The sequence below is a fragment of the Hyperoodon ampullatus genome (assembly GCF_949752795.1).
Source record: "Hyperoodon ampullatus genome assembly, chromosome: 17".
Lineage (NCBI taxonomy): Eukaryota > Metazoa > Chordata > Mammalia > Artiodactyla > Ziphiidae > Hyperoodon > Hyperoodon ampullatus.
Window position 1 is genome coordinate 69,806,104 of NC_136930.1, and position 26,117 is coordinate 69,832,220.

The window sequence follows — 26,117 nt, forward strand, 5'->3', positions numbered from 1 at the left end:
TCCTCTTTATCTGGGCATCCTTCTCTCTGGGCCAGCCCTCTGTCCCTGTAGGATGTTCCTCAGGCCCGTGGTAGAGAGAGGGATGGGCATGCTGCTGTTTCCACCATTTACTCACCAATCCCATTAACCATTTCCTGAAGCTGCCTAATTGCTGGTGGGCCGCCGGGCTTTTGGAATGGGGCAGTGGGCTCTGCCACCGCTGACGGGAAGGGGGCTGGGACTTGTCGCTTTGGTTGTTTTCCCTGCAAGTCATGCCTTCTGTCTGTCTGTCTCTACCTGCAGGGCCAGTTGCTGGCAACCAGGCGCCAGGACGCCTTCGTCCCCCGGGGTCAGCGAGGACTGCCTGTATCTCAACGTGTTTGTCCCTCAGAGCGTGGTGAGTGCTGCAGCCCTGAAAACTATGTTTGCCCTGAAAACTGCCCCATTAGAAATCCCCAGCCCCAGAGTGGCCAGCACGGTCCGCCCTGCGCTCTCCTGGTGGGTTCTTGGCTTCCTGAGGCCTGAGTGGCTGAGAGCAAGCCTGGGTCCCCCACGGCCTCACCTGATCTCCCGAGTGGGAGCAGTGCATGGCTATCCTGCTCCGGCCCTCTAAGAAGTATTCCTAAAGCGCCAGTCACAGGAGGGGCTATTCTCAGTGGGAGGAGCAGAAATAAACAGATAAGCAGAGAAATATTGGACAACTGTGGTATTGATATGGTTGTGAAGAAAAACACAGCAGGGGAGGAGACGGAGTGACAGGAGGAGTGAGGTAGGTGGTGATCAGGAGGGCCCGCCTGGGCAGGGGTGCGGACGAGGTGGGGTGAGAGCCACGCCGGCGGGTGAGGGCCAGCCGCTGATGCAGGGCCCCCTGGAAGGCCGCGGGCTGGGGAGGTGTGGAGCTGGATCAAAGTAATCCGCAAATGAGGAAACCAGCGGCTCTTCTTGGAGAGACCCTTGGAGAGACCCCCCCTAGGGGGTATTTCTTTCCATGTGGTCTCTCATTTGAGGCAGTTCTAGAGGGTGAGGTTTGGGAGGTGACCCTGACTTTGGTTAGGTCCTGTTTTGAAGGCTGTATCTGCGTACGTAGAAGCTATGATCCCGATGTTGAGTGTTTGAGTTTCCTGTTTGGGGGGAAGGGTCAGAGCTCATGAGAGAAAACAGAACTGATGAGCCTTAGGAAACATGAGTTTCTGGTGACGCCAACCCTGACTGACAGATCCCGTGGTACGTGTGACTGTGCCACCGCTTCCTGTTCCCCTAGTTTACCAGCAGTGAGAGGCAGTGTACTTTGGAGGTTTGGTCACAGCAAGCTGACCTGAGTAAGCTTTGGAACAAGGGCACCTAAATGTACAGGCTCTCCTGGGCTGCATGAATGGAAGTATTCTCTCTTGCTTGTGTGCTACTCAATAAAAATAACTCAGGGTACTTTGAGGAGGGGGATACAGGGCCTGTCCCTGACCTCTCCGGTTGCCCACAGCAGATGAAACCAAGGCCACCTGAGCTGGCCTTTTTCTATGGCATTTAAAAGGCCACCTATTGGAAGAATCAACAAGCCCACCAAGTGGTGACACCTACGAGGAGTGTCCCAGAGGGAGGGAGGGGGGCTGGGGTCAGAATTCTGCTCGGTCCCTTCCTCTCTGTAGATGTTTCAAGAAGCCACTTCACTGCTCTGAGCCTCTGTTTTCACACCTGTAGAATGGGGGTGCTTAGAGTCATCTACCTTGTGAGGTGGAAGCTCTAATCAGACGTTCTAGGTGAGCACACTTAGCACAGAACCCACCCGGGCAGGTCCTTGGTCAGTGTTTGCTGTTGGTGTCGGAGCCCAGGGCACATGGAGTAGAGAAGTCACAGCCCAGGGATTCAGGGCCTGAGTGAGCAAGAGCCACCTGGGGCCTTGCATTCACCATGACCTGGGGCGGGGTGTCAGATCCCCTAGACGGAACACAATATTCTGATAGGAAGGGGTCAACCTGGGTTCAGATCCCAGCTCTGCTACTCGTAGCCATGCAATCTGAGGCAGGCTATTTAACATCAGCAAGCCTCTGCTTCCTCATCGGTAAAATGGGAGTAACGACAACACGCCAACCTCACGGAGCTGTTTGAGGACCGAATAACTGACACACGCAAATAGTCAGCATGGTGCCTGGCGCTCAGTCGGGCTTAACAAAGGTGGCTCTGTGTTAACAAGATGGGGTTCCAGGCACGGTGACCAAACTCAAGGACTCCCCAAGGAGGACACAGAGCCGTCTTCCAGAATAAACGGGGGCCAGGAGCTGGGCTGCTGGGAGACCACGTGGCTGCATGAGACAGGTCCCCAGCTCACTTGGCAGCATGGGCAACGTGTCTGCACTTTTTATGGCACTCAGGGTCCTCATCCGGGAGATGGGTTTTGCTCCTTTGCTCAGTCTGCTCTATCAAAGTACCACAGACTGGGAAGCTGAAACCACAGAAGTGTATTTTCTCATGATTTTGAAAGCCAGAAGTCCAAGATCAAAATGTCTACAGGGTTGTTTCCTACCGAGGCCACTCTCCTTGGCTTGTAGATGGTCATCTTCTCCTCCCTGTGTCTCCACAGGCCTCTCCTCTGTGTGCATCTGTGTCTAAATGTCTTCTCTGTATGAGGACGCCCGTCCTACTGGATTAGGGCCATGTCGTTACAGGACTTGTCTCCAAACACAGTTGCAGTCTGAGGCAGCCAGGGTTAGGGCTTCAAGATGTGAATTTGGGGGGCACACAATTCAGCCCCTAACTGAGACTAAATATGCCTCCAGGGCAGAGGTGAAGGAACAGTCGTGCGTCGCCTCACAGCTGGGCACCTGCATGGGGAAGGCGCCCTCACCAAGCTCTGGGGGGTGAGAGTGGCCGCCTGGAGCTCCCACATGTCTCCAATCCCTACAGGCCCCCAACGCGTCTGTGCTGGTGTTCTTCCACAACGCCGCAGAGGGCAGGGCCAGCAGGGGCCAGCCGGCCGTGGACGGCTCCTTCTTGGCTGCTGTTGGCAACCTCATCGTGGTCACCGCCAGCTACCGAGTGGGCATCTTTGGCTTCCTGAGTTCCGGTGAGTTGCTGGCGTTGGTGGGGACTGCTGACCTCCTGAGCCGGGTGTGTTCTTTGTGTGCGTTTAGTCCTTTCTTCCCAAAGCCCCATCCTTCCCGGCCCGCAGCCCTCCTCCAGCCCACTGAGCAGGGAGTGGTATGACCAGTGCGTTCGCGAGACCCTCCAGCCATGCTGATGCCCATAGATGAGAGTCACAGTTACTACCGATTACACTTACCATGTGTCTGAAGCTGTCCCAAGTACATGTCTTATCTTGTGATGTATCTGTGTGTGCACGTGTGTGAGCCGAGACCCCAGAGGGCTAGACCCTGGCTCAAGCTCGCGTGGTCCGGAAGCAGCAGAGCTAGGATTCACCACTCAGGGTCAACCTGCCCTGGAGACTCTAAGGCGCGGATTAGAGCTCTCGGGCCCTCGGGAAGCCATTGACTGGAGTGAGGGCTGCATAGACAACGATTTCTGATTCCTCTTGAATTCCAGCATCACTTGGGACCATCCGGCCTGTCCCCTATCCAGTCACAGATGCCTTTCTCGCTCTGGTTATGCCCTCCACCTTCCCCACCAGCCCACAGGGCAGAACTGAGGCTTGGACCAATCCCAGCGTCATCCACCCACGTCCCTTCCTCCATCTCCCCAACCCCCAGTGGTAGGGCAGTTGTTTGACAGGCAGACGTGGCAGAGGGCAGACACGCTGGTCTGGGAATCTGAAGAGCCAAGGGTTGTCTGGGTGACCTTGGATAAAACCCTTCCTTCCTCCAAGTCTCAGTTTTCTCCTCTGTACAATGGGAATAATTTTACCCAGCTTCCAGAGTCACTGTGAGGCTCCAGTGATATGCTACATGTGAAGGGGCTTTAGAGGCTGTGATGGGCTTTACGAGTCCTCAAGGACAGGCACCTAGCAGTATCTCTGTTCTCCGGGGATCTCACTTAGGACCTGGAATGTCTTGCCTGCTGAGTATGGCTGGGTGGGCGGGAGGTAGCCTGGCGGGAATGACGGACTCCTCTAGATTGTGGCCAAGTAGAGCAGGCGTCCTGCGTGAGCAGAAGCCAGGCAGTGCTGGGGAATGAGGGCGGGGTGGACCACGTGGCAGGAGGCCTTGAGTGTCATAAAGAAGATTCTTCGTCTGCACAACAAACGTGAAACAGGGAACAAGTTAAGGCAACATGCGACCAGGTGCCAATGAGGGGAATGTGGATGATGAACAGATTCCAGACTTTCCTTCAGGGGTGCAGAGGGAGCTGCTGGAGCACTGAACGCCCTGCCCAGGTTTCCTTTCCTCTTTTCAAACACACGACTGACGATCTGTTAAATCAGGAGCTCCTTTCTCTAAAGAGATGGTGAAACTCAGAACCCAGCCTGTGGGAGCCGCTCAGGTGGAGCTTTTCACAGACACGGCTGACTCTGGCTCAGAGCGTTTCCAGACAGAAGAGAGCGAATTTCCATATGCCATCCCTCCGTGAGGGGGCGGGGATTATGACTTCGTGGGCTGTGATCTTATGGAGAATTCTGTGGGCTTCCGGGAAGAGAAACTTATTTCTGCGGCCGGCGAGGCAGAGTCCGGGGTTGGAACACTTCCAGAACACCCACACCGTCTCACTCCTGACTTGCAACACTGCCTGTTCCTTGTGCTTAAAGCAAAGCTGTCAGCAAGAGAGAAGGAGAGTTACCCTCACCCAGCGCCCACCTCTACCAGACATCTTTCCTGGGTGACGTCATTTCAGTCTCCAGGCACCTCGGCGAGGTCAGCCCTGTGCGGTCATGTCATAGAGGAAACGACGAGGCTCAGAGAGGTTAAGGGACTTTATGCCCCGCAGCCGTGAGTTAAATTTAATGTCACACTGTGCGTTGAATCCCGTGGATGAAACACTAAGAAGAAATAATGATAGCTTGCTCCCTCCATGTTTTCGGTTTTATTGTTGTTGTTGTTGTTGTTGTTTTTGCAACTTTCACAATCTCTTTTAATTCGGGACAGTTTTAAAATATCTTTAACATATAATTTGAGTGTTCAAGGAAATAGGGAAAGGAGAAGAATGTTAACTTAGTTGTTTTCACAAATATAATCTCTTTTAAAACTGAAAAAGAAACCCAGCTATCTAAAGTTGACATGTCTGGAAAAGTTATCTGTGCCACTCCCTCTCCCTCCCAAATAAAAGAAAACTCCTCAGAGAGAATTGCTTCCCCTTAAAGTTGCACATTTAAAACTGGGGTTCCAGGAGATTCCATGGTGTTTGCCTTCCTGTTTACGTGTGTTGTCTGTGTAAGGGTCCTCTCAAGAATTTGTGGTGTTTCTTCTATTTCTTAAGCTGGGTGGTGGGTTAATGTGTTTGCTTTTTTTCTCATGCTTTATATATAGTGCTTATATAGCATATATGATATATGATTCATATAAGGGCAAGCTATTTCTTAAAAAGTGGGGATATGTATATACATATAACTGATTCACTTTGCTGTACAGCAGAAACTAACGTGATATACTCCAATAAAAATTAATTTAAAAAAATGAATGTAGGAGACGGGGGATACAGAGGAAGAAAGAAGAAAGAACAATACTTAGAAGTTAATGTTAAAGATTGAGAATAGGTATCATTTAAAAAAATAGCTTACTCTCCCTTGATGTTTAGAAATGCCCTACAGATTCCTCATTCTTCTGTATACAGAGAGGATCAGGTTTTTTTTTTTTTTTTTTTTTTTTTTTGCGGTGTGCGGGCCTCTCACTGCTGTGGCCTCTCCCACTGCGGAGCACAGGCTCCGGACGCACAGGCTCAGCGGCCATGGCTCACGGGCCCAGCCGCTCCGTGGCATGTGGGATCTTCCCGGACCGGGGCACGAACCCGTGTCCCCTGCGTCGGCAAGGCGGACTCTCAACTACTGCGCCACCAGGGAAGCCCAGGATTAGTGTTTTAATTCATTTAGCCTCAGGCGGCTTTTCTTTGCTTTATTCTGGAGACCTCCTGGTACTTCCCACATTCCAGAGCTTTAGCATCTCTTACCTGGAGCTCCTTGCAGTTCAGCCCCTAGGGGAGCCATCAGTCAATCAAGAAACTGAGACCCAGAGAGTGGCCGCCAGGGCCGGTGGGTGGAGGGGCAGCAGCACTAGGACACACACAGGCTTCCTGGCCGCAGACGACCGCCTCCCGCAGACACTGAGCATCCCCCTCCCGCTGACACTGAGCGTCCCACGGCAAGGTTCCAGGCAGAGAAGGTGAGCACTCACAGCGGAGGGAGAAAAGAGCAGGGGTGCCATTCAGCTAAGCCCCCAATAACCTTCCAACACAAATACACCATCCCTTTCCCATTAAAAAAAATATATATATATAGGGAATTCCTTGGCGGTCCAGTGGTTAGGACTCGGCGCTTCCACTGCCAAGGGCGCAGGTTCAATCCCTGGTCGGGGAACTAAGATCCCACAAGATGAGTGGCACGGCCAAAAAAAAAAAAAAGAAAAAAAGAAAAGAAAAATATACATATATGTAATAGATTTCATTATTTAGATGGTTTTAAGTTTACAGAATAATTTGAGCATAAATTACAGAGTTCCCATATGCTGCATCTTCCCCTGCCTCAGTTTCCCCTGTTGTTAACGTCCCGCATTGGTGCCACACATTTGTTACACTCCATGAGCCCATAGGGGTATGTTAGTGTTGACTAAAGTCCATATTCTACAGCAGGGCTCACTCTTTGTGTTGTACATTCTGTGGGTTTTGACAAACACATCATGACGCGTGTCCACCAATCACACAGAATAGTTTCACCGCCCGCCCTGAGGCTTCCCTGCGCTCCACCTACTCATCCCTCCTCCTTTCCATTTTAAATAGTTGGAAACTGTGGTTCAGGACAGGTCTGGAAAGAGCTGGGCGACTTCAAGTGCCAGCCCCAGACTGGTGTCCTGCGCAGTGCACAGGATTTGCACCCGCGAAGAACGAGGTCCAGGAGCAGCTCCTCATTCCATGGGGCTCCGGGGTCTGGGCGGGTCCCTCCTGGGCGGGTCCCTCCCTCTCTCCGTCCCTCCCTCCCTCAGCGTCCCATCCCATCCCAGGCTGCCCGTCTCTCAGGAGATCAAGCACGTGAAGGCAAACACCGGGAACCTTGCTGGCACCTTGCAGGGGCTCCCGAGGGCTAATGGCCCTTTCCTTTCCCTGGCAGGGCCTCTCCAAGCCAGGGCTCTGCTGCAGCCATGTCCCGGCCCTGCATCTGGCCACCAGCAACTGCAGGCCCTGGCATATACTGAGTTAGGCCAAGCTGCTGCTTCATGTACATCATCTCATGTGATAAATGTGTGCAGCATCTGCTGTTGTAGCCCAGAGTGAAGATAATCCCCCAAGAGCTCCAGACTCCAGAGGCACATTAAGAAAGGGATGGGAGAAAGCTGAAAACAGCAGCTCATGCCAGGCCTGTGGCCGACTAGACAAACTCGTGTTCTCTGCGAGAAACCCAGCAGTACTTAAAGGAGCACGATTCCTGATGAAGAGCAATTGGGAAGGAAGTGAGGGGGTTGGTGATGGGCCAGGGAGGCCCTCTCCCAGCCTGGACCCTGCCAGTGGGACAGACCCCAGGGCCGTGGGGCACAGTGATTATCCTTCTCTCTCTGGCAAGGCAATGCAGCAAGGGCAACCCGGGCCAGTGGCGTGCAGGGTCAGAGGAGTGGGTCGGCCCTGGCTCGCAGGCCCTCTGCAGGGTGTGGGAGCAGAGGAAGTGGGCTTTGGCCAGGGAGACAGACCGAAGTCCAGCCACGTAACACACCCATCACCCCGTCATCCCTGGGGCACTTGGAGCCTCCCCTCTGAGGGGGTCTGCTCCCCATCCTAACCAGAAAAACAGGCACAGAGTCCTGCCCCCATCACAGGTGTAATTTCTGCTACTAAAGACAAGGCAGACCGTGCAAAGGGCACCTGTGAGATAATGCTGGGACCTAAACCTGTTTCATTTTATTTAAGAAAAACCAAACAAATTCCAGGGTGCTTTATGCCAGGCATTGCACTGTTCTATTCCTTTTATGAATATTAACAAATTCAATCATCATAACAACCTATTGAGGTTGGCACTATTATTATTCCATTTTACAGATGGGGAAAGTCAAGTCACATTAAGTAACTTGTCCAGGGCCCCGCACAGCTAATAGGTGTTGGAGTGGGACCTGTGCCCGGCTGGTCTGGCTCCATAACCTGCCTGCTAAGCCCACACACCATGAGGCCTTTTATTGATGGCCATCAACAAGAGCTGGGGGAGAACCCGCTGTGAGCACAGCTAAGGAGCTTTAGAGGGAGAGATGAAGAAATCAAACGAGCTAGCAAGAGCCGGTTAGACAATGAGGGAACAATCAAATGTTTGCTGGTGTGTTCTGACCAGAGAGGTGGGAGCATGGATCTGCGGGGGCCCAGATGGGGAGCAGCACCGTCACACTGTCCGGACACCTTCCACTCACACCCGTCTCCCTCTTGGACTGTACACGCCTGGCCAGCAGAAAGCAGCCCTGTCCAGTTTCACACCCCCAGCAGCACTGCACGCCATGTGTTTGTGGCGGGGCTGAGCCAGGTGAGACGGAGGACCAGAGGATAAAGAGAACGGGGCTCAACCAAGGCCAGACTGCAGGGCGATGAACACGGGTGGTGAGCAGACCCCGAGGGCTGGACGAGGGCAGCTGTTAGAAAGTGAAGGGGACCCAGACTGTTCGGATGGGCTGAAGTCAAGCTTAGAGGAGCTGAAAAGCCAGGAAGGAGTTAGACAGGAATGAGGGAGTTATGAAGGCTTCCGAGCAGAGAAAGTTCCATAAATAGAGTACTTAAATTTTTTAATGAAAATAACACAGTGCCTTGCACACCATAGATTTTTTTGACAAATGTTTGTTGAATTGAATTGAATGTCAGGACAAAGAGCTCTGAGTGTGCATTGGATTTAAGTGCCAACTTGATCTCAAATTTGCTTCTTGCACCTAAACAGACTCTTTCCCTCTCAAGTCTCAGGTTCCACCAGGGGAGGAAAGGGTTGAACTAGACCATCACAGAGCAGCTAGGTGGCTGCTTTGTGTGCACGTCCCGGAGGGTGTCTGCTTCGAGGGCCAGGATCTTGCCTATCTTGCTCTCCGCACTACCCAGCACAGCGCCTGGCATGAGGTGAAGCCCAGTTCAGACTTGCCTCCTGAATGCACCCTCAACTCTGACATCCTAGGGGTCTGTAGACCCCAGAATGTCAGCATTGTAAGTGGGAAGCTGGTACATGGGGAGTGAGAGTCAGGGACAGTGGCGTCCCTCCCTGTTGTCACTAGAAATGCAGGCCGTGGGCGTCACTTCCCAGACTGGGTCCTGTTCAGCTGGTGCCCGGCTTTCCTGCCCTCCCTCAGACCTTGGAAACAAAAGCACTCATCCTAACCAATGGAATGTGCGTGTAATCCAGAAAAGTCCGCAGAGAGGATGGTGCCAATGGCTTCACTAAACCCAGAACATGAAATGCATTTGAAGAAATTCTGAGTGTCTCCCCAGCTGGAAGAGTAATTCGTACCGTTATGTCCACTGAGCTGGTGTTCTCGTCAGCTTTGTGAACACCAGTTTGGGGAATCGGATGCAAGATCTTTCTATTTTTCTATTTGGGAATATGGGTTCTTTCTGATAGTTTTTCACTTGACGTTGAATCGTGTTCATAATAACTATAGTCATTTCATTTACCTAACATTTCATAAGGACCTACTCTGTGCTTCTGGTTTTCATGGGGGGTAGAGTCTAGCAGGGAAGCCAGTGGTGACAAATACTTTGAAAGGGGCCCCTCACTTCCCCTGAGGGCTGCCTATGAGTTGATGGTGTAGCTAAGACTTGGAGGATGACTGGGCCAGAGGAGGGAGTTAGAGAAGGTCAAGGGGAGAGGGGACAGCTCTGGGTGGAGGAAATCACATGTGCAAGCACAGGCATGGGGGAGGGCGGGGCTGGTGTGTTTGAGCCTCTGATGGGAAGCCTGGGTGGTTGCAGCACAGGACAGGGGGGAGACAAAGGGAGATGTGGCCTCAGAGATGGAAGACCCGGTCCTGGGGGGCTTTGAATGTGGTAGAAGAACTGAAATGGTGTCCTAAGGACCACGGGATGAGAGGGGAGGTTTTACATAGGATGGGGCAGGGTGTGTGTGTGTGTCAGAGAGAGAGAGAATCGAGGTTCTAAGTTTAGAAGACCACTCTGGATGCGCCATGGAGAATTCACTGTAGGGAGGAATGTGTGGATACAGGAGGCCAAGGAGAAGCGTGGAGGAAAGGGGGTGGTGGTCAGTGGCGGGAGAGCCCGCAGTAGCGGGGGAGGAGGGGGACGCGGCCGAAGGAGCAGTCGGGGAGGCCCCCGCGAGGCCGTGCAGGAGCGGGGTGGGCGGTGCCGCGCTTGGAGGAGACGGTAAGAAACTCCGCCGAGGCCGCCGGTGGGAGCGCTCAGGAGACTTAGAATCAACTCCCTTTGGGGCTGAATGGACTTGAGGTGCCCGTGAGACGGCCTCCTGGGGGAACTCGAGGGGCCGAGGCCTGGGAGCGTGCCCTGGGCTGCAGACAGAGTCCCGAGAGTCGTCGGCACGTAGGCGGTGGTTGGAGCCACGGGTCCTGCTGGGGTTTCCTGGAAAGAAGCCAGAGACGAAGGGCATGAACCTCGGCTCAAACCAGAGCAGGCCTGGTGTTTCAGGGCAGTTAGCGGTGTAGACTGATAAAGAGGAGCCGTTGAATTCAGAGGATGCTGGAAGGGCCTGGGCGCGGCGTGTCCCAAATGCCAAGGGGAAGAGCCTGCGTTGGCTCTATGGTTTTTTTGTGTCTGAATCATTCGATTTAAAAAAACATGCTGAGCTTTTGATACATATTTACTGAATTCTATGAAAAAAAGAGAGATGGACTCAACTGAGTGCTGCATATGTGGTCATATACATGACTGTAGTCAAAAGGTGTGTGCTTTGGAAAGAAGCAACAGGATCAAATGACAATCAACAACAATCAAACAATGTGAGAAACTTGAATCGCAGCTCTGCCGCTGCTGCGAAGGTCGTGGAAGGTAGTGGGAAGAGGTGGGACCGAGAGCCTCCGCCGGGCCTGGCCATCATCAGCGGGGAGGAGACACGGAGAGTCACGGGCGGTGGGGGGAGATGGAGGGCCGGAAGTTCAGCCCCTTCTCGTCGGATGCGCCAAGCCTGGGGTCTGAACGGCCACTGCCTCCCATGTGAGAAGCCGCCCTCTACGGTGGAGCGGCCACGGCCCACAGGGGTGGAGGGACATGTCTGCGGTCTCCTAGCTGGCAAAGGCTGAAGCGAGAATCCGGGCCGGAGGGGCCTGGTTCCGGAGCCCAGGCTCTTCCCACTGCCCCACTATATTGGGAGACCACAGTCCAGACCTATGCGGGCGGGAGCCCAGGTCCCCCACCGGCACCCCGTGCCTGGCTTACACAGCACGAGGATGGTTACATCCCAGGTTGCAGAATCGCGGAGTGCTGAAGGCTTTCCTCTTTCTGAAGGGTCCGGCGAGTTGAGCGGCAACTGGGGGCTGCTGGACCAGGTGGCGGCTCTGACCTGGGTGCAGACCCACATCGGAGCGTTTGGTGGGGACCCTCGGCGCGTGACACTGGCAGCAGACCGTGGCGGAGCCGACGTGGCCAGCGTCCACCTTCTAACTCCCAGGGCTGCAGATGCCAGACTCTTCCGGAGAGCCGTGCTGATGGTGAGTCGCCTGCCCTGCCTTCAGTCTTGCTGAAGGTGGTCCCTCCTTGACCCCGTTGGCTTCAGTTGCTTGGACTTGCTTTATCCTTTGTTCTGAGTGGGGGTCCTGCCCATGGCCATCTTTCCGTGTTCATGTGAGCCAGGATGCTGCAGGGCCCCCCTGACTGCTGTCCACTCATATCTAAAATGTTAATAATTCTAGACAGGGAAGAGTTTCTATTTCCTGGGAGTGCCTCATTAGGGCTTAATAGCAATTAAAGGAGTGGCGGGCAGCTGGATCTGTCACAGAGCAACAAAGGTTTGGCCAACTTTTTTGCTGACTGGTGAAAGAAGGCAAAGAATAGAACATAACACTCAGGATTCCACTGGACGGTCTGAAGTACCTGCTGAGTGATGATGATGATGATGATGGTGATGATGGTGATGGTGATGATGATGATGGTGATGATGGTGATGATGATGATGGTGATGATGGTGATGATGATGGTGGTGATGGTGGTGATGATGATGATGGTGGTGATGATGGTGATGATGGTGATGGTGATGATGATGATGGTGATGATGACGATGATGGTGACGATGATGGTAATGATGGTGATGATGATGATGGTGATGATGGTGATGTTGATGGTGATGGTGATGATGACATGAGAATGTTGATAGTGATGGAATAATTATGATGGAGGAAACAACCTATTGACCACAGCATATGCTCTGACGGCTATTGTGTCACTGATTAGCTTCTAATATTATTGAATGTCCAACTGGTGCCAGGTACTATGCTCAGTTTTGGAAATGCCATGCTAAATAATACATGTCCTAGTTCTCAGGAAGCTTGTAGCTTACTGGAGAAAGAGGTGACAAACACTTAAAGCAGATATTTAAAAGAACATCTTAGAGCAGCTCAGAGAGAAGCTCCCAATCAAACTCAGGGGAAAGAGGGAATGTCCCAGAATGCCTCCTGAGAGAGAGACTGTGCCAGCTGATGTTGAAGGCTGTGTAGGCACGTAACCAGAGTCCTGGCACCAAGGGAAAGTTTGGCTCTTTGCTGGGATCTGCCCATGATGCAGTGCAGCTGGAGGACCAGGTCTGCGTGGACAGTGGTGTGGAGGCAGAGAGCAGCCAGCCTGCACTAAATGCCTCAGGTGTTATCCTGAGTGCATGGGAGCCTTCAACGTCTTTTGTGTGTCTGCTGGTTTGGTTTCCCGTTTTAACCAGTACTAAGTGTACAATTCACTGGCATTGAGTACATTACAATGTAGTGCAACCATCAGCATGAATTGTCACCAGCACTTTTTCATCATCCTAAACAAAGACTCTGTACCTATTAAACACTAACTCCCCATTCTCCTTTCCTCCCAGCCCCTGGCAACTGCTATTCTACTTTCTGTGTCTGTGAATTTGCCCACTCTAATATGAATTTACCTCATGTTAGTGGAATCCTATAAGATCTGTCCTTTTGTAACTGCCTTATTTCACTTAGCATAGTGTCCTCAAGCTTCAACCACGTTGTAGCATGCGTCGGAATTTCATTCCTTTTTAGTGCTGAATGATATTCCATTGTATGTGTACACCACGTTTTGTTTATCCATTCATCTATTGATTGATGTTTGGGTTGCTTCCCCCTCTTGGCTACTGGAAATAGTGCTGCTATGAACACTCTCGTGCCATCAAAGGGTTTTAGGCAGGTGGGAAACTTGCTTAGACTCGCCTTCAGGAAGACTTCTCTTAGAGCTCGGTGGAGGATGCGTGTAAGGGGGGCCGTGCTGGAGGAAGAGAAAGCAATGAGGAGACTACTAAGTGACACAAAGGAAGGTACAAAGGAGGACCACTGAGGCCAGTGCCATGGACCTGCTGGCGATTCTAAGGCCATCAAACCACATCTCGCTCTCTCTAGCCTTCCCAGGCTCCAAACCTGTGATCATAAGCAGGGTGGAGAAGTGTCACTGTTTGGGCACAACTGAGGCGGCCTCAGCATCGTCACTGTCCCTGATAGGGAGCAGGGCCTCCTGCCACTTCGTCTCTCCCCTCAGCCACGGGAGCCTTCTAGCACTCCTTGAAGGCTCCCTGCACTATCCTGCCTCTTACTGGCAGCTTCCTGTGCGTGGATTCCTTTTCTCCCATCTTCCTCTTTGCTCTCCCTACTCGTCTTTCAGGGGCTCCTTCCAGACTTCCCAGACTCGAACCAGACCCTCTTCCTATGGCTGATGCCATCTGTAAATCTCGTACGGCATCTCTCCTGCTTCCCCACCGGCACATAATTACTCCTACTGCCATGTGTGTCTCTCTTACAAGACTGTCAACTCCAGGACAGCCGGGGATGCCTGGCTCTCCACAGAGCCCGGGGCACCCAGCACTGCTGTCTTAGGGTCGCTGCTCCGTGATTCACATCCGGGCAGTAAAGGAGCTCATGAGCCTGGGAGGGGGGCTGTCAAGGGACCCACAGGCTAGTCCACTTCTCGCCTTCCCACCTCTTTCTTGTGTTTCTCGTCCTTTGCTTCAGGTTCTCTTCAATCTGTCCCTTCATGCTTGGTGCATCTGAGTGGCAGGAGGCCTGAGCACAAACATCTTTCAGTTCCTGGTATTGAAAGCAGACCGTCCTGACTTTGAGTTGATCCTGAAGGGCTGCGTTGATTCCCCCAGGGCCTGCTCAGAAGCCAGACACTCAGTGGGACCCAGAGGACACCAAAAATACCTTCCAGTGGGCCCAGAAGGCAGAATTTTCCTTTTGAAAGCTCTGGAGGGTTTAGATGTTTAGGGAATTTCAAAAACGAATCTGTTTTAACAAATGGTAGTGTATTTAAAAATAATCCCTCCGTCTGTTTTAGTCATTTAGAGGCAGCTTTTTACAACTGCTCCCTGCAGTTTTGGGGGATGCATGTGAAATTATTTGGGAATGAGAGAATTAAAATACTTCAGGATATTAGCAGTTCTTCAATGTGCTCTCTACCAACAGATGTTTGGGGGAATGAATGTGAGTTGGTGCTATATTCTTGGATAAAATCTTCAGTCTTTCTACAAATCTTGGGACCAGAACTGTTGAAATTTGGACGAGCAGACTCCTGTGATAATTAATAACTTATATTTATTTGTTTAGCATGTTTGGGACCATAGGTCACTTCCAATATATTACCTCATAGATTCCTCACATTAATTTGCCAGGGACATTTATTTTATTTCTAATCTAGACAAAAGAAAGCCAAGGCTCAGAGATGTTTAGTGACCCGCTAAAGAACACACAGTAAAGAAGGAGCTGCATTAGGGGTTGGAAGCTGAAGCCAAATCCTGTGTTCTTCTACACTGTGAAGCTCCTTCTCCAAGAGCCTGTGACTCATTCGGGGTCTCAATGGGTCAGAGGAAGAGTGCAGGCCTAGGATCAGACAAGCCGGAATTAAGATGCTGGCCTTGGGTAAAACACTTTACCACTGCCTTCTTCATGGATAAAATAGGTGGGATTAATTCTGTCTCCCACGGGCTCACGCAGTCACAATATAAGGTTTGTAAAGTGCCCTGCACACTGTGGGAACTCAAGGAACCCGAGCTCCCCCATGTCCCATGCCAAGCGAAGGCAACTCCAGGCAAAAGCAGATCCTGAGTGTTTCACCTGCCCTGGGGGCCAGGTTGAAAAAGGAAGAGGGGAGCCATATTGCAAGCCTGAATTCTGTGGCACTGACCCCTTGGCCAGTTTTAAGAGAAGGCAGAGGAGGTCACGTCCTCTGTGCTATGATTCTCAGGACCCAGAAGAAATTTCCATTGCTTTCCTTTGACGTTGCCCCAATTCTGCATTCCTCCGAGTGAACTCCAGGCCTCAGAAACTGGCCTCAAGCTAAATTTTCCGGTCTCCTTTCCCACATGAGCCCTACAGTCAAGGCTCAGCAGCTCTGCCACCATTCCTAGAAAATGCTGTGCCTTCCTCTAGATCTTTCCAGGCTCTTCTGTGGTCAGCACGTCCTGTTTTCCACCTGGAAAATCACTCCACCCTTCAGGGCTCAGCCGAATGGGGCCTCTAAGCCTTTCTCGAGCTCTAAAACAGAAAGCATCTCACGGTGGTGAAGAGACTTCTACTTAGCAATTTTTAGGAATCCCAACTTGTTTTCCATGCTTGTTAATTTTTCTAACACACCTTATTCCATTTCTACTGGGACTCGGTGCTTGATTTGGTACGTGATTTATGCTCTTAGTACGGCCTTAACACTTAGCTCAGCTCCTGGTTCAAAGAGGGCACCTGAGACCACGCTGAGTCCATTAAACCAGCAGTGGTGGAGAGCAGGGGATGCTGGTTTGGGCCCAGAGCACTGAGTTTTCCTGTTTTCGTACAGACCTCCGAATCCTCGCCCCATCGCTTCCCTTAATCAAAACTGGCCTTGCTATTCACAGGCTTTGATGCTTCCGTATATATTCTAGAATAAGTTTACGGAGTTTTAAAAATATTCCTGATGGGAATTGGATTGTAGTTTCATGTAATTTTTCAAATCATTTCAGAAAAATATCTATGTTTTTAGGACGTTAGTTCTTATATCCATGGATCAGTTTAACCCCATAACCAGGAACATAGTATTTTTGTCTCCTTACGTCTTCTCATAGAGTTTTGAACTTTTCTCCATAAAAGTTTTGTAAAGTTATTTTGGGGCGAGACCTTGAGGTGAGACCCTACGTGAATGGTTTCATGTTTCCTATTTTACTCTCCAGTTGGGTGTAGCGGAAAAAGTTGGTTCCGCATTTGGCGAGCTTTCTTACCGCCTCTGATATTTTGTCTGTTGGTTCCATTGGATTTTCTATGAAGTTATCTCATTATCTGCAAATCATGGCGGGTTTATTTCTGTGCGCTTTGGAGCAAATAGTCACCTGCTGTAACAAGGAGACCCATCATAAAAGTAGCTTAAATAACAAATGCGTTTCTTTTTTCTCCTCTTTCCCATAACGTTTCCCCAAGTGTGGAGTACAGGTATCTCATGATCTCTCGGGGGCTGGCTTCCTTCTAGGTGTTTCTCTGTCATCCCAGGGTCTTGCTGTCATCTGCAGGGCTGAGCCTGGGCTGCCAGGAATTGCAGACTGTGGGGAGGGGACGAAGGAGAGGAGAGCCACCCTTGCTGACGTGGGGAAGGAGGGGCACATCTCCCGGCTCCGCCCCACAGGGACCGCCTCTGGTTTTCACTGCAATGGCCCCAGCACCCAGGACAGTGTCTGGTATTTAATAGGTGTCCGAAAACATATTTGTAGAAAGAAATTCTTGGGAGAACCAATAGCAGAGGTATCAAAAGTAATTTGCAGGGGTGTCTAGGTGAGACAAAATTTTCATAACCATTGCTAAGAAATTGTTCTCTCCCTCGATCCCTGGACATCCACCTTCAAGTTGGATGAGGCACCCTCAAAAGTCATAAAACCCTGGTTTCTTAAGGCTGCACCTCAAGAAGAAACCAAGATACTAACCAGTGCGGGTTCGTCTCATGTTGCCTGGTCTCCTCTCTCTCCAGCTGGAAGTTTATTTGAAAATTTGAAACCCACAGAGCTTCTGGACGAACCACCCACCGGCCTCACCCAGGAGGCTCTCCCCACTTTCCAAGAATTAAATATTCATTAGGTTTATTTTAATCAGGAATACATACATGATTTAGCAAAGGGTAATGCTTCCCACTTAGAAATCCCTCCGCCCCAAATGTTCCAACCACGTGAGTCACAACAGAAAACAATACAGAAGACGCTGTACACACAGGAGTTCACCAGGTCACCCTGACTTACGGCGGAAGTCGGTGTCCCCAGAGCTACATTCATTTCCCATACATTGGCTGGCTCTATAGAAACAGCCTTTGGAGAATGTTGAGGAAACCACAAGTGTCTTCTTGGATAAACACACTGGAATCTGATGATACGGAAAATCATGTAAGCGCGTGTGCACACACCACCAGCGCAGTGATCTCAGATGGACAGAATGCATATATACTGGACAGACAAACCTTTCCTGTTGGCAGTGCCCCTCCTCCCCCCGAATCCCTTTGCAACCGGGAAAATGGGTCACGGCGACATCTGCAGCCCCCTTCCTAACAGGATCTGGAGATAAAGGCTTCTCCTGCTCTAGAACTTTGCTATGGTTTCTCTTTCGTCTCTTAAAATTATGTTTGACAGAATTAAGCCACTCCAATTCCCATCTTTTCTAGAGCTGAGCATTTTTATTCATGTGGCTGCCAGACTCTTTTTAGAATAAGATATTGGATGCATTGTTCCTTTAGAACTTATCAGTTTCCTTTTTTCAAAAAATCCAACCATTCTCACTTATCCAGTCCAACCAACCATTCCACTGTTTAAAGATCCAGCTGAAACATGAGCTCCAGGGTCACCCTTACCTGACCCCACTCCCACCCAAAGCTGTGAGCTGATTTCTGCTTTACAGCCCCCTTTCACAATATTTGTTTATACACTTTTCTCCCTGTCTACACTGCTGGGGCCTCTCTCTCTCTCTCTCTCTCTCAATCCATACACACACACACACACACACACACACACACACACACACACACGTTTTTGACCTGATACCTTACACAGAACTTAACACAGTGCCGCTTCTGGCAGTCACTATCATGAATGAGTAATTGACGCATTAATATAGACAAGAATCGCAGCACCCCAGAGAAGCTCTTCCTGTGCTGTGAGCCGTGGTTGGCGACCTCATGAAATCTTGCGCGGTGCCAGGCCTGCCCTCGCGCTTTCCCTGTCAGCAGCCACCCCCCTCCCCCATCACTCGTGGTCTCAGCAGAAGTAGGGAGGCCATCTGACTTCTGCACACGTACCTTTGGAACGAGAAGCCCAAAGGGATCTCCCCATTCAGGGCTCGTAAGGAAGGTTAGCATTTAGTGTCACTGAACTCCCTTAAAAAGAGAGGAGCTGTATCCCAGAGGTCTCTTTACAGGTGGGTTACAAAAGTTCAATGCAGGAGATCAATTTGCAAACCCAGACTTTCTGCCAGGCCACAGTTTCTGGCCCATCTTCTTCTCAGGCTTTTCTCATTCAGAAGTTTTCTTCAGGGACCTCAGAGTGAGTCCACCTGGGCGGTGTGTTGGAGCGTGGTCCTCGGTTGGGCACGGTCCTGTGAGAGAACGTCTTTGTCTTTCCCACAAGTGCGGTGTGCACGTGCACACACGCAGGGCTCTTCTGAACCCTCGCCCGAAGATGCCAGGAGTCCACATTTTGCAATGTGCCTGATCAGATGCCAGGGAGGGGTTCCCTTTGTCATGACGCAGATAGAGAAGATGAGAGTTCAATTCTCCATGTGGCTTCTCTTGGCTTCTGGAAGATGTGGGGTTCCCCAGGAACCAGGAAACCATGCCTCTCTGCAAGATCCCAGGTGACAGTTTGAACCTCTGTTATTTTGGGCAAACACCATGGTGTCTGTTCTCGGGCTAGTCTTCAAAGTACGGCCTTGATGAGAAGAAAGAGCTCTTTCTTTTGCTTCCACTGTACATCAAAGAGACGCTTTTCTTCTTTCGATCGAAGGAGGTGCTGTCATCCCCTGTCAGGGACAGGTAGGAGGCGATGCTTTCCCGAAGGCCGTAGCTGAAAAGGGACTCATCCACACTGAGTGGGTTCTCAGCCCCCTCCGGGTCATCTTGCCGTCTGCGAGTGGGCAGAAATTGGACGGAGAAAGGGGCAAAAGAGAGGGACGTAGTGGGATGGAGGACAAAAGAATGAGAAAAGGTAGAAAAACAAATGAAGAGCCTGGTTAATATATATCTAACATTCTAATTCTGCTTCTTGCATTTGCGGCTGTGTAATCTTGGAGAAATCACTCAACCTCTCTGAACTGCCATTTCCTTGGATGGCTAAAACTTCCAACTATAAATTTTAATGAATATTCTTCATGATATTTACAAGGAGGAGCTGTTTTATTCATTTCCCAGGCAATTCTGATGACTGATTTTCTTTGAATTTACCAATGGGATGTCTGGATCGGTGTTTAATTAATAAGATAACCCCAACTACAGATAATCCCAGCTACAGATACCCCTAAAAATGCAATAGCTGACAATCAAATAGAACAAATAAGGGAAGATTTTTTTTTCCCTTAAAAAAATGAAGTTGCCTTAGGATTTTGCTTGTATGTTTACCTTCATGATTAAGTTTACAGTAATATTAACTTTGTACAAGATTGATTTGTGTGTTATTCTCTAGGGTACTAACAATTAGAGAAAAGCAAGATGGTATAATTCAGCTAGAAAATATTCAGCTAACACCAAAGGAGGACTCAATAAATGTTTGCACAACTGCGGGGACTGAGGCCATGGCAGGGAGTTGCTAGGGCCATGCCACCCGGGGCATGAGGCCTGAGGCTGGGTCTGCCTCCCAGGGGACAGTGGGATTCCTGGGGTCTGTATCTGCTCAGAGAGAGGGTTTAGCAGGGCCAGCGGTAACTGGCCATGGTGTTCACATGCCAGGCTCACGTGCTGGTTTGGGGCTTACACGTTCATTCATGGAGGACACACACACACTCACACACACGCAGACACACACCTGGATGCCCTCTTCCAGTCGAAGGTCTTCTGGCGCAAGGTGACCGGTGCGTCGGGGGCCCTCACTGCCGGGGCAGCCGTGGTCTGAGTGAGGCAGGGCGTGGTCAGCACACAGCAGAGGCCGTCGGCCACCTCTGAGGAGGGAAGCAGAGAACCAGTCAGCGACTGTGGGATGCCCCGGCCAGTGTGGGGTGCAGAGCCCTGGATATTCACAAGGGGGAATGGAGGCTGAGATCTGAGAGGGGCTGAGAGTCACGTGCCCAGCTGTTGAAGAATTATTAACGTGTCCTGGGTACACACCGTGCCTAGCTTGCCACAAGTAAAGAGAAGGGTTTAGGATCCAGAATCCACCAAACTTGGGTTTGAGTTTCAGCTCCGCCCAGATAGTGAATCACTTTGACCCTCTCTGAACCTGTTTCCTCAATTGTTGGATGAGGGGACTGAGCTACCAAGAGAGAACAGCTGGCAGAGCACTTGCATGAGGGCCCAGACTCAGTGGTTTCCCACCAAGGTGCAGGGCCACCAGCGTCAGGTCAGCCTCCTGTGTGCGCGGCAGTGGGGGAGGTGTGTGCCATGTGGCTTCTCCCACAGCACACAGAAGGGGTTCAGTACAGCATGGGTGGGGCTAATGCATCTTTAGGAAGAAAGGGAGACAAGGGAAACAAGGAAAGAAGACAGAAAGGAAGGGAGAGAGAGAGGAGGGAGGGAGGGAGGGAGGGAGGCAGGCAGGCAGGAAGGCAGGAAGGAAGGAAGGGAGGGAGGGAAGGAAGGGAGGAAGATGGAGGGAGAAGGAGGGAATGGGGTAGAGAGAGGGAGGGAGGAGAAGAAACAAAGACAGAACAAAAAGGATAAAAGACACAGAAACAGGAGGAGAAAAAAGATAAAAGGCAAATGGAGAAAATGGACGAAGAGAAAAAGGGAAGAAACATCTCTCTTCTCTACCCTAGAAACAAAGAGGATGAAAATTCAATAAATCCTTTCCTTTTATCCCTCTGCTAGTAGGACGTAGCTGAGTTTCCATGGTCCCCCATCTTTCCAGGAGCTTTAAGGTAGAGCCTCCATCTCTTCGAAGCCTTCCCGTAGCCCACGACATCATGAAAAGACTCGAGCCTGCTGGGCTCAGATATTCTGACAGATGGAGGAGATCTGTGTGGCCCTATTGAGGCTGAAGAGCCCAGTGGGTCTCATGTCCTGGGGGAGATGAGGTGGCCAAGGATGTGAGCTGCCACTGGCCTCTCAGGACAATGCCACCCCAGCCCCGAGCACATAAATCACCAGGGTTTAGGAAGCTCATCGCCCCTAAGGCAGGCTCCACCTCCCAGCTCACTGATGCAGCTCTTGGGGTGTCCTTGCCAAAGAACAAAAGGTAGTGGTAGCTGAAGAAGCAAGCCCAGGCTGTCAGAGGGTGGCAGTCAAGAATGCTTCGTCTCCACGTGATTTTCACCGTGAGCTCAACTGTCTACCCACCCTGGCTCACACTGAGAAATGTGAGATTGGACCCTGAGGTTACAGGCAGCTTAACTGGATGTGAATCTGAAATAATTACCTGTCACGGGTTGGAAATTGAAACGCCCTCCCAGATTAGGAGGCAAAGGAGACTTGAGTCAGACACAAAGACAAAAGAAACCAGCAGCAGTAGGTAGCACAGGCCGGGGGAACGTCCTTCCTTAGCAAGGTTAACACTTAGGGTGAGAAATACATTTTGGCAAAGAAGGAGAGGACGAACACTTCTGAGCACGTAGGCCGAGCCTGGTGCTGAGCGAGCTTGGCATGTGTCAGCTCAGGGAACCCCGAGCTACTCTGGGCCGTCAGTACTGTTACACCTATTTGGGGAATGAAGAAACTAAGGCCCCTGGGGTCAGGATCACAGCCAGTTCACAGGCATTATTTTTTTTGGTCCTAACAATAATCCTATGAGGCATTTTCATCCCCATTTTATAGATGCAGAAACTGAGGCTCTGAGATATTAAATAATTTTCCCAAGAGCACAGGATAATAAATATAAGTAACTCATAAAACAAAATCGTCTGTTCACGTAGCTTAGCGCACATCTTCTCTGATTCTGCGCCTTTAGGAAGAACCTGGTGGGACGTAAATTGGCCACATGATTCCCATCTTGAGGTCCTGAAGGCACCGGAAGGCTTTCAGGCCTCCAGACCCTTTTCAGTCATTCGCAGAGGTGACTGCTGACTGCGATCCCTGTGCTGATGCGATGGCCAGGGGTGCATTTTTGGAAGGTGCTGCTTCTGTGCTGGTGTGAGATCCTCGGGCGTCTGCGGCCTGGAAGCCGTGTGGTCCTCCTGGTCCATAAAAATCTTTGCTGGGCCAGCATCCTTTTCATGTTTGCTTTCGTCTATGCAAAACTTATGGTCACCACACCTCTCAGATGATTCTTATTAAAAGCCAAATACCACAACCAGATTTGACTCATGATCAGTAAAAGCTGACTGTTTCCAGGACTCCCTTCCTCTTTCATTTTTAGCTAAGCTGCTAGGTGTTTGGGTATCATGGGAGTAATATTTGTTATCATTTATTTTGCATCCTCCATGTGCCAGGCTGTGATAAACGTGTTACGTTCACCTTCGTGTTCAATAATCATGACAGCCACCTGCAGGGGGCGCTGCTCTCATCCACCTTCCGTGAATGGGGATCCGGGGCTCTGAGAGGTGAAGGTCTTCGCCCACGGTCTCACGGAGCCCATACCGGAGCCTGGGCCTGGGTCTACATAGCGGCCATTCGTCCTTCCAGACCTGCACTTCTCCCAGGCCGGGTGTGATAACCCAGCCCCGTAGACTCCTCCTTTCACCTTGAAATGCCCTTCAAGATCCCACATCCTAAAGAACCCAGGGTGTGGGGTCAGACATCCTGAACCCAGAAGGGGGAAGATGCTTACAAAGTGAAAGCAGCTTCTGTCTTCCTCCCTTTCACAAGGCAGAAGCAGGGAGGAGGGAGCCCTCCTGGCCGGGGAACAGTGGCTCACATAGCAGGAGCCCACGTTTGCGTGGCCGGCGCTCTCGTCAGCACTTTCCGTGCTCTAACTCAGTGGACCTCACAGCGTCCGCACGGTAGGAACAGTTAGCACCTGCATTACCTGGAGAAATGTGGGCACAAAGGTGGACCGCCAGCCCAAGGTTGCCCAGATCTGGGATATGAACACAAGAAGGTTCCAGAGCCAACTCTTAGAAATGCAGCCACCTTTTTACTATTTCTCCCTTTTCCATAGGATAAAATTCTAACTCCTGACCTGGCATTCAGGCCTTTCCCAATCTAACACGAAGGTCCTCTTCCAACTCTACACACTATATCATCGCCTCCATCAAACCCCACTCTGCTTCCGCCATCCTGGAGGATGCGCCCCATCCTGGTCAGCATGGAACATTTGGACTTCTCTCCTGGGCCCAAGGAGGACATGTGGATGAACGAAGTATAATCCCTGGTGTCTAAGAGCTTGTTGGGAAACACAGACTAGTACACAGTTAACTAGGTCCCTGGGCAGGACGCCCAGAGTTCTAGGGAGAAAAACACCTGACATGCTAGGAGAGCAGAGAAAACAGACCATTCGTTTTCTGACTCTTAGGGCTTCATCAAGGAAGTGGCTTCCTGTTGGCCTTGAAGGTTGATGAGGATTTTGACATGCAGAAAAGGGGAAATGAGCGGCATTTCAGAACAAAGCCCCCGAGGCCCAAGCGTACAATCCACTTAAGGAAGTGCAGACTGTCTGTGGTTGTGAATGTAGGGGCATCTTAATTCGTTTCACTTACAGGTAGAGAGGGGGTGAAGTTGAGGTTGGCTGCATCTTACTTACTTAGGCAGCCTTCACATTCAGTCTGTTTTAGCCTGAAATTTACAGTCTGAATTAAAAAGAAAAGAGCATATGAAGAAGCCAGGATGGGCAAGAGAGCAAAAAAGTAGACCACCTGGCATGTCTTAGTGACCCGTGTGCAGCCTAGACTGAGTGCCCGGGGTAGGGGCAGTTAGCAAAGAGGGGCATCATGTATCGGTCCCAATGGAGTGTTTCTTACCAGAATAGTGGTTCACCAGGTCCTCCAGGCACTGGAAGGTGAGCCTTGGGGAAATGTAATACCAGTTGTTTGGCAGACGGAAGATGCGGTAATGCTTCACCTGCCGATGTCTAACCGAGAGCGAATAAAAACCTGCAGGAAGTGGAGGACGAGTCAGTGGCATTCCATGTGTCCCCACCCAAGTGCCGCCAGCTAAGGAGCCCACCACCGCTGAGGCAGAGAGACCTTCTCAGCCTTGTGATATGATGGTGGTACCCAGACACACGCTTTTGTGTTTTGAGCAATGGCTGCTCAAACCCTGTCTGCTTGGTTGTAGCTCACTCTTTAGAGACCCCAGGAGTGTGGTATTTGAGCAGCCCAGTTGCATTAACCTTATTGCAATGCAGGTGTTCAAATGCAAGGGCTAAGTCTTTGCTTTGTGAGTTACCATTCTGGGGGCTTCCACATCCTTTTGTGGGTCCTTAGACCAAATGAAATGACTATAGAGTTGGGTTGCACCCTGTACATCCCGTATCTGCGGTCATTCTTGAGTCTTTCCCAAGTTCACACTCCAAGATACTTGTGCTGTCATTTTCCTCCATCACACAGTTGAGGGGCCCTTACAGTTATGCCCCCTTTCCCTGGTCCCTTTTGCCTCTGACTTATGCTTGGTGTTCTCAGAAATTTAGGAACTGTGGCACTTAAGACATTTTTCAGAGTATTCCTAAGCGACATGAAATGTGTTTTGTCTCCTTCAGCACCATGAGAGTCGTGACCCAAGCTGGGTTAATCAGAGTAGAACTTTGGGTGAGCACCCGCCACTACCTCTCTTAGCCTCGATTTCCCCAAATGGAAAGTGAGAGAATTGAGCTTAGGTCATGTTTAAGAGTCTTCCCTGCTCCGTCTTCTGAGGTTCGAGGTGTGAAAAGGCTGGCGAAGCAGTGAGATGGAGGGGCACTTGTCCTTGCTGAGTTTTTGCTGCATGTGCTGGGCTGGGGGCTGAGCTATTCCATAGCAACGTCTCTGATGATTCTCAGAAAGAGACTCTGGGAGGTATTGTTCTCAAATACTATATAGATGGAGAAACTGAGGCTCGAGCACTGCGTGATATAGCCTGAGGCACACAGCTTGGAAGTGGCAGCCCCCGGGGTGGGACCTTGTCCTCCTAGAGCAGGCCTCCGAGCATTCTGCTGGGCATCCCTTGCTCCGTCCCAGGCCCGCCCTCTGAGTCAGTTCAGCATGTGTATTCCGGTAATGTCAGCAGGGACTGGAACTATGGTGAGTAGGTCAAGGGTAGCAGGTGGAAACTTATGAGAACTTTGCATACCCAAGGGAGCAGGCCCTGGGCCCCCCACCTGGGCCCCAGCTCGGCTGCAGCTCGGCCGGATTATTTTTAGATCAGCTCTGGCAACTCACATCGGGTCTGTCCCCCGCCACAGCCTGGCCATGCCGGAGTCTGGGTCTCCTGCCTCGGGAGATCCCTGGGACCTGCACAGGAAGTTTTGCCTTTGCTTTTCTCTTGCTCTTACCCAACATATTCAGGTTTTTGAGAGAAAAGTTGTTCCCGGATTTTTAAAAAAGTTTAATCCACATATATATGGTCCCTGCTTCCCCAAAGGAAAACTGATGCTCATTTTGGTGGAGGGCTCCATCCAGCACCAGGTAGCTCTAGTGCTTAATAAGTGCACGGGAAATAGTCTCAGATACCACACTTTCTCTTCTTTGATAGCGAACGTACAGGAAGCAGGCTAAGAACTTGAAAATATTTTCTATATTTAGGAAGTTAATATCAATTCTCAGTTAGCCTGAGTAAGCCCAGGCTATTAATGTTTTGCTTCTGCGAGCTTAAGTGTATATGCCATTCCAGACACCTGCCAAGTCTTTTCCTGTTATTAATCCCATGTTATAAAGAAGGGAACT

The 26,117-nt window shown here is 50.8% G+C and overlaps 2 protein-coding genes across 3 annotated transcripts in view; one reads left to right on the plus strand and one right to left on the minus strand.

Moving 5' to 3' along the window:
- Nucleotides 1-26,117, plus strand: part of TG (thyroglobulin) — a gene marked incomplete at both ends in the record, with an annotated part of 239,988 nt that overhangs the window by 131,069 nt on the left and 82,802 nt on the right. The window contains 3 exons of the mRNA XM_079722325.1: nucleotides 283-376; nucleotides 2,878-3,037; nucleotides 11,494-11,696. Of these exons, the coding sequence (XP_079578451.1) occupies nucleotides 283-376; nucleotides 2,878-3,037; nucleotides 11,494-11,696 (457 nt within the window). The remainder of the gene's footprint in view (nucleotides 1-282; nucleotides 377-2,877; nucleotides 3,038-11,493; nucleotides 11,697-26,117) is intronic.
- SLA (Src like adaptor) overlaps nucleotides 19,090-26,117 on the minus strand; it is a gene marked incomplete at both ends in the record, with an annotated part of 60,390 nt that continues 53,362 nt past the window's right edge. Inside the window, 3 exons of one of the 2 annotated variants that reach the window (XM_079722326.1) lie at nucleotides 19,090-19,303; nucleotides 20,198-20,330; nucleotides 24,219-24,350. In XM_079722326.1, the coding sequence (XP_079578452.1) occupies nucleotides 19,090-19,303; nucleotides 20,198-20,330; nucleotides 24,219-24,350 (479 nt within the window). The remainder of the gene's footprint in view (nucleotides 19,304-20,197; nucleotides 20,331-24,218; nucleotides 24,351-26,117) is intronic. The other variant, XM_079722327.1, reaches the window with a different exon arrangement.